This window comes from Lycorma delicatula, chromosome 2, assembly GCF_047948215.1.
Source record: "Lycorma delicatula isolate Av1 chromosome 2, ASM4794821v1, whole genome shotgun sequence".
Lineage (NCBI taxonomy): Eukaryota > Metazoa > Arthropoda > Insecta > Hemiptera > Fulgoridae > Lycorma > Lycorma delicatula.
The window spans coordinates 123,976,120-123,991,624 of record NC_134456.1 but is presented as its reverse complement, the minus strand read 5'-3'; the positions used below and the strand labels follow the sequence as shown (position 1 = coordinate 123,991,624).

At 34.7% G+C, this 15,505-nt stretch overlaps 1 protein-coding gene across 3 annotated transcripts in view; it reads left to right on the top strand.

Annotated features, from left to right (window-relative positions):
• The window catches only part of LOC142319193 (guanine nucleotide-exchange factor SEC12), a 49,649-nt gene that overhangs the window by 8,978 nt on the left and 25,166 nt on the right, over positions 1–15,505 (top strand). For 2 of the 3 annotated variants that reach the window (XM_075356184.1, XM_075356186.1), the window contains exons 2-3: positions 5,387–5,600; positions 9,154–9,319. In XM_075356184.1, the coding sequence (XP_075212299.1) occupies positions 5,387–5,600; positions 9,154–9,319 (380 nt within the window). The remainder of the gene's footprint in view (positions 1–5,386; positions 5,601–9,153; positions 9,320–15,505) is intronic. The other variant, XM_075356185.1, reaches the window with a different exon arrangement.

The window sequence follows — 15,505 nt, the reverse complement described above, 5'->3', positions numbered from 1 at the left end:
GTGCAGCTGCATAGGTATGCTGAGGTGGTTAGGGGCGGACGTAAAACCAGCCAGTCCAAAAAACCTGAGGTTGCGTTTGTCAGCAGGGCGGAGGGCTCGACTGTGTCCAGCAGTCAGCTGAAGAAAGACCTCTACGTTGTCCTTCGCGGTGACCGGAAAGGTCTTAAAATCAGGAACATTAAAGAGACCTGCAAGGGATTAATTGTGGTAGCGGATGATACAGGGATCATTCAGGCAATTAAGAGATTGCACGGCGGTTAAGCGATTGAATGTAAAAATAGACCCGAAGAGAACGCGTATTGTAGTCTATGATATTGACCGTAACCTTACCGAAGAAGATGTCTTGTCCCTCATTAGGGAGCAGAACACTGATTTGGAAGCCGCCTTCCTGCAAGACTGCAGGTTGATCTTTAAAATGGGTAGGCATGATACCCAGAAATATCACGGAGTCTTTGGAGTAAGTTCTGATCCCTTTCAAAAATTTGCGTGTGCAGGCAGACTATTTATCAATTTAGGGTCCTGCCGACTAAAATAATGCGTGGATGTCCAAAGATGTTTCAAGTGCTGCCGATGTGGTCACAGGGCTAAATTTTGTAACTATGCCTTGGTGTGTGCCCATTGTGGCGAGGAGGGCCACAAACGTGACGATTGTTTGCACAGGTCTGAGGCTCCGACCTGTGCTAACTGTAAGAGGTTGCACAAGAATCATGAGCACCCAGTTTTTAGTAAGGAGTGTGGCTGTTACGTAAGGGCCGTTGCGCTGTACTTTAATTCCTTAGATGGATAGGTTTGGACAACTAAAAGCCCAGGGTGCTTATGTCGTCCAGGTTGAGTTAGGTGATTTTGTAGAGGGAAGGAGCCTCGCTGTTATACTTCTGCAGCACCCATATGTAATTATGGATGATCTGCCAGGCTTCCATTCTATTCTGTGCAGGAAGTCGCTTTATAGTGTCTTTGTACGTCAGGTTTCTGACGCGGATTATGTTGTGGTCAGACTTGCCATTCGCGGTCAGAACCTTACAGTTGTTAGTTCATATTTCCAATACAGGGATCCCACTGAGTTATACCTAGCGAGATGGAATAGGATCCCCTTCGTATTGCGGGTAATGGTTCAATCCTTACTGGTGCCGATGTTAATGCGAAGTTTTTCTGGTACAGTGGGATCACTGATCGTGGTGGTGGCTTAATTGACAGTTTCATCGCGCAGCACAATTTTGAGATCCTTAATGTTGCAGACCAGTTGGCCACTTACGTCGGTACGGTTAACGGACGAAGGGCCTTTTCAGGTACAAATATTGACATCACCATTGGTAGGGACATCCCTGGTAGGATCCGTGACTGGTCTGTGGTCGACGACTGCCAAATTGTGCGTCAATACGTCGGGTGCGTCTGGCCTACTACTATGGAGGAATCTCCAGAGAGAGAGTTCGGGAGTACGATGGAGCCTGAGTCTGGTCAGGCTACTACCAACGTGACATTGGCGGCTGACCAGCCGGAAGGATTTCCTCTTATACCTGCTACGAAAGATAGGAAGAGGATAAAAAGGCTGAAAGCAAGGCAATCCTGTACAGAGGAGGAGGAAGTGCTCCTCGGATAAGAGCTCTTGTTAACAGATTCGAGTGGTTGCCAAAGACCTGAGAAAGAATATTGATAAGAACGTATAGAAAAGTATAAAGGAGCTAGAAATGGAACTTAGCGTAGCGGTAAGACATCTGAGGAGGATGGTCACTGTTACTACTTTTACCATTGGAAAGAAACTGATTACAGAGGTGGCGACGCAGACATGGGTTGCTATGGGCTGTCCTATTGAGGATGCTCTGGATAACGGGGTGCCGGCGTCCCAGATGGTCGACTTTATCAAAAAAGGCTAGCCAAAGAAAGCCTTCAGAAGTATCCATGTTAGGATCCCGTAAAAAATTGAGGGGACGCTTAATAATGGCCTGACTGTTGAGTAAATCGGAAATAAAAGCTGGGAATGTCGTGTCGGCTGCTCTGGAGACGAGACTGATAAGGGAAGTTGGAGGTGGGGAGGCCCCGGTCTCTAACATGTTCCATGTGGCTTACGTGGACTCGTACGATGGCGGAGATCTTGCGCAGTCATTAGTGGAGGTTTTATTTTACAAAAATCAGAGAACAGTGGAGGCCGTTTGGGACCGCTACAAGCGGAGATATACGGGCAAGATACTGCTGCTACCTTGGTCCGGAAGATCCTTTAATGTGAAGGGAGAGCGACCTGCTGTCCCTTCTATATTACTGCGCCGATTGGCAAACCGGCGCAGCTGCATGGAGTAGTGATGTTCCTCCTGAGGATAACCATAGGATGGAGACTATAGTAGTTAAAACGGCGGCGTCCTATGCGGACCTCCTTAAATCATTTAAGACGGAGGTGAAGGTCTCAGCTGATTCAGAAATTCTCTCTATACGGATGGTTGGTGGCAATATGGTGATTAAAGCTAAAGAGTAAAGGGAAACCTATGGCACCCTTAAGCAGATACTTTCGTCAACTATAAACCTTTCTCCGGGTACGGGACTTATTAAAAACTGGGACTCATTTACGGGAATGTAAATTCCCGTACGGGTAAATTTTGTACGGGACTCATTTAAAATTGGGAATGGCATACAGCCGGGTGAAATCTTACAGGGGCTGTCTACGGCCTCCGGTCATGAATTGTCGGCTGACACGAGAGTGACAATTAGACCGGGTTTTGGAGAAACTGGAGTGGCAATATGTCGCCTCCTGGCACCGATTGTTACACCCATCGTACAAAAGGGAAGGTTAAAGATCGGGCTTGTGAGCTGAAGAGTAGATGTTGATATTGTTGAAACAGGACATCTGGCAAGGAACTGCAGAGGTGAAGGTAGGAATGCTGTATGTTTCAATTGTGGGGACCACGGACATCACGCTGTAGAATGCAGCAAAACACCGAAGTGTCTTACGTGCAATGCGGAGGAGCACTGCATTGGCAGTGCTGCATGTCCCAAGGCGTATTGAGAATAACAAGGAGAACCGGGAAGGACCAGGCGTATCTCAGCCTGTTAGGGAAATGAAAATTGTTCAGTTTAATGTGAACCATGGTCACCGGTGCTTGACCTGCGACAAGGTATGTCTTGGAGATGGGCGTTGATATTGCCCTCATCTCTGAACCCTACGTTCCTTGCTCGCGGCTGGAGTGGTTCATCTCTGAGGATCGGAGGTGCGGTCATCTGGCCGATTGCGCACCTAGCTGGACGTTCTGAGAGAGCGTGGTTTCGTCTGGGCGAGAATTGGAGGCATTTATTATTACAGCTGTTTTGTCTTTCGCCTAAAATGTTCGTGAAACGATACAAGGAAGCCTTGGCCTCGTTTAATAGAGACCTTGAAGCTCACTGGCCGGCATTATTGGCTGGGGATTTTAATGCCTGGTTGGTTACCTGGGGGTCACCCAAAACCGACATAAGGGGCAGATTGCTGGCTGAGGCCGTCGCATTACTGGATCTAGAATGCCTCAACTTTAGAGTCGCACTAACGTTCAGGAGGGGGTTCACTGGATCCATTATTGATCTTACTTTTGCTATGCCGGCGCGGATTCGGGACTGGTGGGTGAGTGAAGACTACCTAGCAAGTGATCACCAGGCCATCCTCAGATGGAGGTTCTCTGGGGGCTGGGAGGACAGGCCGCATGTCTTGTTGACCGCTTGGAAACAGCATATGCTGCTTTTCTACCTCACAGGCATAGTTGGAATAATGATTTTCCAGTTTATTGATGGACAGAAGGCATCACTCGGAAATGCAGGGAGTGCCTTGGGTCTAGGAGGCTCACGCAGTGTACGCGTCTATTCACTAGGATAGTTAGTTTTACATGGCCTGATATAGTAGGTGCAGGTGCGAGCTCAATAAGCATATTAGAGACTCTTAAAAGGGCATCTTGGAAACAATCCGTCTCAGAAATTGATACAGATTCATCGGGGAACTCATTTAAAATTGTTGTTAAAAGGACACTAAGAGGAACTTTCAGATAAACAATTCGGTTTTCGCAGAGGAAGATCTGCTTTGGATGTGGTGTCAAAAATTGTTGGTATGGCAAGGAGAATCATCGGAGGGAGTAAGATCTGTGTGCTCGTGGCGCTTGATGTTTGCAACACATTTAATTGTAACCCATGATGCCATTAGGACTGCGCTGGTGAGCATGAGAGCCCCCATATCTGAGAAGGATAATTCTCTCCTATCTTGTGAGTACAAATTGATCTATGAAGTGAAGGACGAAGCGGTCGAACGGTGCATAGATAGAGGAGTTCCACAAGGGTCGATGCTTGGGCTGGCCCTTTGGAATATAATGTATGATTGCATATTTTGCACTCCTCTACTGCCGGGTGTCACTCTCATGGGTTATGCAAATGACTTGGCTCTCGTGATGGAGTCGAGTACCTTGAGAGAGTTCATCGCCCCGATATAACAATCAAAACCTGGATTGCTGGAGTCGGGTTAACTATGGCTCCAGATAAGATGGAGATTGTTGTGATTACAACAACCAAGTGAAGGCCAACATTGAAGATGGGCAAAGGATAGTTTCAATGATTACGATAAAATATCTTGGAATATGGGTATACGCCAGGATGCGTTTTGGCGCCCACATCTTGGAGGCCTGCTCGAAGACTGAAAAGGTCATAGTTGCCAGTTTTCATGGCTGAAAAGGTCATGTGTCAGTTTACTGCCGAACAGTGGGGGACTGGGGCAGCAGAGGAGGAGGCTGCTGTCCATCTGAAAAATCTGAAGTTTTTCTTTAGGAATATCTATGTGGGTTGAAGTCAGGAAAAGAAACTTGTGGCAGTCTTGCAGAAATGAACTAGGTTAGTTGATCACAAATCATGACATCTAGGTCTAATTAATTTGAGAATAGGGTGATATATAGAGGTAAAAACTGTAGAAGAAGACTGATAAGAATTTATGGAATGAATTAATAAGGATACTAAGGATATATTGTTTATGTTAATGTTAAGAAATTGACACAGAACAAAAGGGAAAGGAGAATAACATGAGTAATAATGAAACATGAATGATGACTCCTGCTCACATAGTTATATTTCTATAACGTATTTTGTAAATTATTTTATCACATTTGTTTGGTTTTAAATATGTTTTACATTATAATAATCAGTATATTACAGTAATAATTTTAAAAAACTTGTTCCCAGAATCTGTAAAAAAACTTTTGACCATGTTTATCAGAATGACCGTTTAATTATATTGGGAGTTGACATAATCCATAATTTAAGGAGAAATTAGTGCTGCTTGTATGGAATTATGAAGTTTTTGTGTGCATCATCAGTTAGTTAAAGTTTGTCTTTAACCATAAATTAATGAGTTATTATGTTATGAAATTTATAATTATTTAAAATAATGTTTCAGGAAATATTTGAATTGAAGTACGATGGAAGTAAGTTTGTTGCAGAAGAAATGGTTCGCCATGAGACTGGACCAAGTGTTGTTATGAACTGTGCTTGTTACAACAATGACAAACATACATATCTTGTTGCTGGTCAAGAGAGTCATTGTCAGCTGTATAATGTAAACATTGATGTTGTTGATAAACCAGAAACAGAGTCAAAGCCATCTAATTCTGGTTAGTATTTTTATCGTATAATTTTTAAACAAGAAATGATATAAATTCAGTAGATTATTTTTCCTCATTATGTTTTAAATAACATTATTTTTTCAGATGTAGTGTACATTATTTCAAATTATGAGATAATATTTAATATACATGGCAGCTTTATATTGGTTTGTTATTTTCTGATGAAAAATGTGTTAATAACAGTTTGTTCAGGTGCTTAGCTACATTAGAAAGGATGTTTGCTTAGTTAACCATCTTACATTAAAGTATGGTTGCATAAGAAGAATTTATTAAATAATGATAAAAAATTCTTTTTAGCAAAATTCTATACTGTTAATTTTAAATTTTAGTGCTGTTTTTGGTTTGGTACAAATCTGTGGGATTGCCTCATAAAATAAAGTTAATATGTAATTATTCCTTTTTATTATGAATCAATATTCCCGTTTATGATATTTTTACTTTATGAAGTATAATTTTAAGTCTGGGTTGATTAATAAGCATAGTGATAAAGAGGTCAGAAAGGATGTTATTTGATTACAGTATCAATTCAGAATTCAGATTAAGTTAAAGTAGTAGGGGGTTACTGTAGTAAAATAAAATAAAAGTAATAATTAGATGCAAAGATTCATCTTCAAATTTATTTTGATTTATTCTGGAAACCAGCAATGAAAATTAGCTGCTGAAAATGTGGAATTAATTTAATGTTGTAGCCATGATGTCATTTCTGAAACCTGTTAGCAACTTCCACCTAGCTTCTGTGTAGATTACTCTTTTATATTTTGTGTTGCAGTTATATTAAAAACTTTTTCTAGAATATCAAATCAGGCTCCTGAAAGTATTAATTTATCATATATCCTCAGCTATTGTCTTCTGTTATTTTAATTATGTAATTTATTGTTACATCCTTAATAAAATAAAAATTGCTTAATTGTAAGATGTTGATATTTTTAAAAATAATTTTTCCCTTAGTTTTTGTTTAAAATTTATATTTAAAAAATTTAAAAACTGCTTTTAAATCTTAATCTTAAACAATTGTTCCCAATTTTACTGGTTGTTTTTGTAATTTTAAGTAGGTCTTTAGGAAAATAATTATTTTGAATGTAATTGATTTGATTTTTTTTCTCTAGTATGGCACTGTTTCCTCTAAAGTATTTTGTTATTATTGCTGCAATATTTATTTATATCTGTGTTAATATTGTAGGGCATGCATTCATCACTATAAAGACAGCATTGAGAGACTTTGCTGATCATGATCTAATCAAATATGTCTAATATGCTGTTAGTATTTTTAATTGAGATTGGCACCATTGCAACTTATCAGACAAGTTGCAGCAGTTTTCTCTTCTTAAATCAAGACTTCAATTGAAATCTTTTTTTGTGAGAGTTGACTTGTGTAATAAATGGTTATTTTATGTATTTATTTATCATTAATTAAATGAGACAATTAAATTACAGATGCCATAAAAACATTTATATCCAAAGAAAGTGTTTTACTGATAAAATAAAAAAGATCAGATCTCATGTAAAATACTGAGTAAAGATATGGCACAAGATAATAAAATCTTACATGGAGAGTGTATGTATGAGGTGTGTTAGGTTCATTTAGTTTCAAGTAAGGTTCATTTTTAAATAAAAACAAAATTGAAAAATAAGAACAAACTGGTTACTTATGCATAATAAAAACTATATTTATTTACTATTTTTCTACAAAACTGCATGCAACACATTTTCTCAGCATTTCACTTACTTCTTAATTGCCTGTTCAAGAAATTCTGCTGCCAGTGACAAATCATGAAATTATACCATTTATCAATTTGTCATCATTGTCAAACCTTGTGGTATACAGTGGCAAGTCACTGTATAAGATGAAGAAAAAGAAAATAATTGTTCAGAGATAAATCAGGCCTATAGGGTGGAATTCCTCTGAAATTTTTCAAGTTGCCTTGTCTGATTGCCATGTATTGTTATGATTTGCCAAGCATTATCATGTTAAAACAAAATTCAATAGGATAGCATTCTATGTTTGTTTTCTAAAACTCTTCTAAGATTTTTTAATGTTTTGCAGTACACATCAGAATTCACAGTAGTTCCGCGATCATTATAAAGAAAAGAAACACCTTTTTGTCTCAAAAACAGTAGGCATGAGCTTGTTTACAGAACATTCTTGTTTGAATTTCTTTGATCTAGGAGATGAATATCATCACATTTACTGCTGTTTTGTCTCTACATTCAAATAAGAATGTAATTCAAATAAGAGGGTTTCATCCCTGGTATACTAGATCGTGGATACCGGTGTTCTTTGGTGGTTGGGTTTCAATTAACCACACATCTCAGGAATGGTCGAACTGAGAATGTACAAGACTACACTTCATTTACACTCATACATATCATCCTCATTCATCCTCTGAAGTATTAACTGAACGGTAGTTAACATGAAAAAAGAAAAAAAGGTTTCATCTCTGGTAACAATGTGATCAAACCATTCATTATCTTATTTTCTTCTTAATTTTGCAAAAATTCATGTGTTGCAGCAAGACGTTTTTCCTTGTGTGGGTCTCATCATCTTTGCCATCCGTCTGGCACACCATTCTTTATAGCTAAATTCTTCAGTCAAAACTTCATTAATCAAAGATGGTGAAACAATAGGAATCAAGGCCATTTGGATATGGTGAAACGCCAGTTTTCTCGAACTTTTTCGTCAACTTTTTCAGTCAAATCATCTGTTATCACCGATGGCTGACTGATGTGTTCCTCATCATGAACATTTATTTGCCCTTCTTGAAATGGAATGGCACCACTGTCTTGTGTTACTCCACATCCTTCATACTGCAATGATAAATATAAACAATTAAGGACAAAATGATTGAACTATAGTTGCTAACAGCAAACTATTGATTGAAATAACTAAGCTAAGCAGATGTCATCTGTTTACATGATGTTTAGGGCAACAAATTGAAAAAGGAACTTATTTTAAACACATGTGTCATATATCTAGTGTTCTAAGAAATTTATTGAAGATTCACAAACTATATGGAAATATGTTTTTGACCAGATATTAAGTTAATTAAAAGTAAAACAGTGTCTGTCTTCTGTATATTTAACTTTTTCATGGTAGAAAATTTGATCTTCTGTTAAGAATGTTATTTAAAAAAAAAATAAATCTAAACAAAAAATTAGCATTATTAGATAAGTCATGGCTAATCTGAAATTATGTTTACTTATTCAGTTCTTTAGTTTGGTAGATTTTGGGACTAACATGCACAATATTTATTATATACATACATGAAACACACTTTATGTGCTTTAGTATAATTTTTGTACTTTGTTTAATCTCATGAAATACATTTTTATTGAATAAAACTTGAGCAGATATCCGTGATGAATAATTCTTAATCTGAAGTAAATCATCATTAAATAAACAATATCCAGAATTAAAGTTATTTGAAGATAAGTAGTTCACTAAATATAGTAAATTTCTTATAGCAAATAGCTGTGAGTGTCACTTGAGACAACCATCCCTAAATCTCTGATTGAAAACTATTATTCTTCCTCCATGTGCCAGAAGGAGATAGCGGGGAATTAAGAAAACGACAGAAATCAAGAAGAAAAGATTCATCTTCCAAAGCCAGTGATGACAGCAAAGGTGATAATGTGGACAAAAACAGTAATACAGTTCGAGATTTCAAATTTTATATTAAACCTTCTGATAGTATACAGACAGACTTTAGGTAAGTGCATTTTGAATAATATTTTATTCACTGTTCATATCAGTATATCAGGAAATCTGTCTTAACTGTATAACTCATGTCTGGTTTGAGTGTGTGATCTTAAGAATGCAAAATTATTATGAATGGTCAAATAAAGTTATCTCTTGGAAATTCAAAAATTATTTTCAACTTAGATAATACAGTTGTATGCAATTATTTTGTAATATTTTTCATAATGTGATGCTTGCATAAGGAGCGTCTTGTCCATTGTTCTAGTGTTACCTGGCATGCAATATTATTCTTATGTACAGTAAACAGGATTCCCTTATGCTTTATTCTTGTATGCTTAACCTATTGTTTCTTCTGTTTTTGCTCGCTATCAGTACATACCTCCTTTGCAGTGGCAGCTTATGTATAGGCACTGTGGAACTGTACCATCCCCTATTTCCACTTGATATTATCGATAATATTTAATGCAATGAGTCCTTTTTTCTTTAATCCTTTCTTTGTGCTTGTGCAATATATAATCCTTAATTAAGCTTTTAGTGTCAATAGCCATCCCCCAGTTTATGAAAAAGATAAAGCGTGCTGCTTCACAGTTCCAGCGACACGGTGTTTGGCTGTTGTGCGCAAGTGCCCATAGGAGGTTGCGATGGAGAGAACACTGTTGCTCCCGCAGTGCCGACCCTGGCGTGCTGGTGTAAGGTAGTGTTTTTTTTTTTACTCTGCGTGTGTATGGAACGTTCCTATTATTTGCCTTTTATTTGTTGCCTTTTCTATTTAAGTCTGTGGAAGGAATATGAAAGTGGTTTAATTGTTTTTTAGTAATGATCAGAAGGATGACAGACAGCAAGGGCTCTTTGATTGGCAAATCTGTCCAAAAACATGCTGGAAGGGCGAAAGAGTAGATAAAATTAGTAAAAACTAATTATGCATTTGTTTCTGTGTACATAGAAATTTGTACATATGTGTACATAGTCCAACACCATTGGACTATAGTGTTTTTAAGCCGAAATTTTATTAAGTTATCTAATAATACTAAAAAATATCTGTATTGACATTTTATTATTTATTTGGTTAAAGTGAATACAGTTTTTTAAGCACAATGTGCTTAAAACATATTCTTGAATGTGATAAAAGTATAGAATTAGATTATTAATCTGCTTCCAGTGATTCTTCTATTTGATTCATTTTTTTAATTCTTTTCAGAAAAATTTAACTGTGGCGTTGAAAAGGCCCAGAAAAAATTTTCTAGAGCAGCACCCCTATTAATTTTAGCTACGAGCTGCCACTTCTCCTTAGTCCCTTTTTCATTTACTTCATATTACCTCTGAATGATCTGATTGAGAAAAACTGAAAAACATAAAGTTAAATATTGTTGGGTTAGGATACAATACAGAAATAAAGTATTTTACCAGATCATAGTATCTTTCATTACCAGAATAACATGATGCGTTGGGTTTTTTGTTTTAAGGACTAGACGTGACCTCAAGCCAAGATATTGTATGCATTGTGGATGTGTAATAGAGTAGGCAGAGAATATGGAGTTTGCTAGAGAAATGTGAAAGAGGCTGGTATATTTTGAGTAGCAATGGATAGATATGTTACTAATACTTTCTCTTAAAAATGTCCTGAAAGAAAATGATATAGAAAAGTGTAATTGATTTCATCTTATTTAACTAATGGTGTATAATTAAAGAAAAGGTAACTGCATTAAAAAAATGGGAAGTGACTGTTTGTTGTCCTGGACCAAGGTTAATTATTTGTGTAAAGCAGAAGAAGATAAAAAATTAAAAACACAAAAGAAATGGTTTTAAATTTTGCCAGATTACAAAGTGAAAGAATAATTCAAATTTAGGTTAAATATTAATTTGTAAAAAAGAAATGCAGTAGCTGATGACAGAAACTAAAAAGAATGGTTATGACTAAGAAGTTAAATAAAATGAGTGAAGACAGAAATCAACTATGAATGAAAAGAAGAATTTATAATATAGTTCTAATACATTATAAAATAATAATATTAGTACAGATAGTTTAGAACACATTGAATTATGTAAAATAATTGTAAAAAATGTTGGAAGGTATCAGATATATTTTGGAAAATCTAGTTAAGACTTCAGTTAAACAAAAGGACTACAGAAAAAGTACTCATTTTAAAAATGAGAATCAGTTCATAGCAGTGAACAGTCTACACAAATGAAAAATTAAAAAAATTGAAAGGATTGAACTTATTTGTAATTTCTTCACAATTATGCGCATGAATTTCCCAGTCATTGAAATGGTATTAAGCTTCTGAATGTTCTTTGATATGAAGTGAGAGTTGTGATAACATGAGTTAAGGAATTGTGGGAGAAAGTGATGGTTGGCCTTTAGTGGATGTGCTTTAAGGTCACTGGAGAGGAAAATATGAACTTTGCAGACTTGTTTTATAATTTTTTGGTGAAATCCATTTGGAATAAAGCAATCACAGTTCTACTACACAGAAAGGGAAGCAGTTATGATATAAAAGATAGTCCATTTATTTTTCTTCCTGTAAAATCCATAGTGTTTTCAAAAGTAATCAGGATGAGAGCTGTTAAACTCTACAGAGGAACTTCACATTTTGGGAGTGATTTAAAACTAATATAGAAAGAGACTGTACTTGAATAAATATCTTGAAACCCAAATTAATGCATCGTAATCTGGCTGCTGAGCCTGATTTGTTATATGCAATAACAGTTATAACAGTCTCAAATTTCTATTGAGGAAGTTCCAATACCTTTAATTGGATGGTAAATGGACATGAAAAACAATGTTGTAAATTAAAGATAAAATTGGCTTTAGTGACTTTGTGTGGAAATTCTGTGATTATAAATTACCCTATGTCCATGTACATAGACAGCAATGTTGTTCAATCAGCATTTTTTACCTTTACTGATATAAGGTTGTGAAAGATTGACCACTGAATCAGGAGATAATGCAAAAAACTACAGATAATAACTCAAGAAATAATAAAACTGCACAGTTACAAAAAGACCATGGCATGAAAGGGGGAAGATTCTAACAAGAATAGACTGAAGAGAAGTAGATGAAATTAGGTCAATTAGCGGTATTGATCAGGTATTTGTTAAACATTTAAAATGGCAGTGGGTTGGGTATCTGGCTTGCTGAGATGATAGCAGATTGTATGGACTATTGTGAATGGTTACAAAGGCTGAAAAAGCCGAGGAAAACTGCCAGGTAGATGAAAAAGAAACATATAAAGTTACAGGAAGTGATAAGGTTTGTGCATATTAAAGGATTTAGAGAAACATATGAGAAATGGGTACTGTGTCTGATTAGGTCTTCATGCTGAACATCCAGGAATTAAGTCTGGTACTCCTAATTTTGTGTACTGCACAAAGTCTTGTTTTGGGGTTAGCATTGCCCTTTCACAATGATCAACCTGCAACAGTAACTGGAAGTCTACCTTATGAGACAAAGTAGTATAGCACAGAGACTATATTTATAGTAAGTGGAGTATAGACTATCCTCTGCTCTAGTATTAGGTCTTGTTTTGTAACAAAAGGGGATAGATGAATTTTTATGATGCATGTGAAAAATACTAGTTTAATTGGGGTTCATTTTTTCTTAAAGTAATAATATTGTACTAAATTACATTAGAAGCTAGTTAATTAATTGAAGATATAGTTAATTCCATTTAAGACAACTTAAGCATGCCATAATAGTATCAATCTTAATAAAAATTTTATTTATTTATTTGTGAGGATATTGTTTTTTTTTAGTATTATGCTTAATATATACTTTTGGATTTTGATCATTGTACATAATATTTTCTATTATACTTCCCATAAATTTATGATAAAATATCTTTTGTTGTATTTTTTATGTTGTATAAAATTGATGTGTTACCAAGATCCATTGGTGAAATCATGCTTTGATTACTTCCTTATTATTATGAACTCGACTCAGTTCAGTTAAACAGACAAATCAAAAGTTACGTAGCATGAGAAACTACTAAAGATTTATTCTTAAAAGCTATTGATAAAAGGGGCCAACAGGAATTAAAATGTTATGTAAAATATATAATGAATACTGTTAAAAATTATTTGGAATTGAATAATGTAATAGAAAACAAAATTGAGCCTCTCATTGTATTTCTTAATACTGACAGTACTACAGATTTCTCACAATCAGATACGATAACTAAATCCGTGGCGTGAGTGGTAGCATATCAGTCCTTCATCTGGAGGTCCTGGGTTTGAATCCTGATCAGGCATGGCATTTTCACACATGCTAATTAAAAAAAAGAAAAAGAAATACAATTTATTATTTATTAGCATAGAAATTTAATCTAAAATATTAGTGAACCTTTTAGTTGTAGTGGACAATTGACAATTTCATAACAATTAAACTACATAACAATAAACAATTTTAATGAGAAAATATCTATTGGTAAATAGGTAGGAAATATTTATTTATCATTTAACATGTCTTAATTTATTTAAAAGTAAAATATATGTAATTTTTGTAAAATATAATAGCGCGTTGCACTAAATATTAACATAGATAGTTTTTTTATATGTATCAGGATTTTCAGGAGATGCTTGTGAATTGGCCTCCTGAACATTCGTATGCGCAATCTGTTTACTTCAATTATGTAAGCTTACTGAATTAAGTATAGATGGTCTGCCATATAGATAAACCTAACTTATTATTTTTGTAATTTCTATAATGTTCAAGAAATCTAGTTTTAAAGGTGCTATTTATTTGTCGTATTTAAATACAGTCATAATCATTTCATTTAATTTTATAAATTCTACACAGATTATTTTATTATTGTTTTTTAAATATTTTATTATGTGGTTATTAAGTTTGTATGCTAGTTTAAATATTTCTGTATTGTAAGTTTTAATAATGTTTTCAATGATATTAGTTTAATAATACTTCATGTATATTTTTTCACTCTTTTATGTCTTAATATGTGTTGGTTGTAAGGTTTTGTGAATTTTGTTATTGTGTTTTGTTAGTTGTTTTTTATGAATATTATTAATTAAAGTAGTATTGTACAAATTAATACACAATTTTCATTATTTTAGTATTTTTATTTTTAAATTTTTATTATGCAGTATGAAATTATTTCAGTTATGACAGGATGCGGGATACCATGAAAGAACTTTAATTAAAAATGAAAGTATAATATGTATTATTGCAATATTCTATACTAGGTTGTTTATTTAATAGAATTTAAATATAATTTAACAAATACAGAGGAATAATATGAATCTTAAAACGATTAATTTCAGTAAAATATTTGATAGTATGTATCTATATTCTGATACTATCATTTAAAATAGTATCTATACAAACAAAAACTACTGAACATAGTTATTAATATACTAAATTTTATAAATTCATTCATTATGTAAAACTTTTGCACATAGTTTTACATTCGTATAGTAATGGCTTTTTTTTTTTTAATTACTTGGGTTCTGGTTAGTTAAAACTCTCATTTACATTTAAAAACTTTCCATCAGATGGATAATACCTGAAGGAGCAACTTGAAAAATGAAACTATGAGAAGTAAGGAAAAAATACTTATAATTGAAGCCATGTTTAATTACGTACTTGTTACTATTAAAAAAAAAAAAGATTAAATTTACTTTTTAATGAGTAACTGCATTATGTTGACATTTAGTGACTTAAATGTTTGTTAACATAGTAGTTGTTGATGGCCTTAAAAGAGCAAGAAAATTGTTTATGCTGTCGCATTACAGGTTGTAAATCTAGACAGTTTTATATTTTATCTTGTTAATGCAGGCTTATACTTATTTTTTAACGGCCTACATAGTATGCAGTTCTTTCTAAGGTTCAAATCCTAGTAAAGGAAATTACTTTTATTCAGTTTTGAATAATAGATTGTGAATACCTGTGTTCTTTGGTGGTTGGGTTTCAGTTAACCACACATCTCAGGAATGGGCTACCTAAGACTTTACAAGACCACACTATCTACATTCATGCATATCATTCTCATTCATCCTCTGAAGTAATACCTTACGGTGGTTCTGGAAGCTAAACAGAAAAGAGAGTATGCAGTGCTAATCTACTTGTAATGTACTCATATTGTTCAGCAACACTAGAATAATGGATTATTTATTCTGTGTAAGAGATCTCTCATAGCAGCACTGAATGTGATGAAATTAAGTTAAACAATTTCCATATTACTTA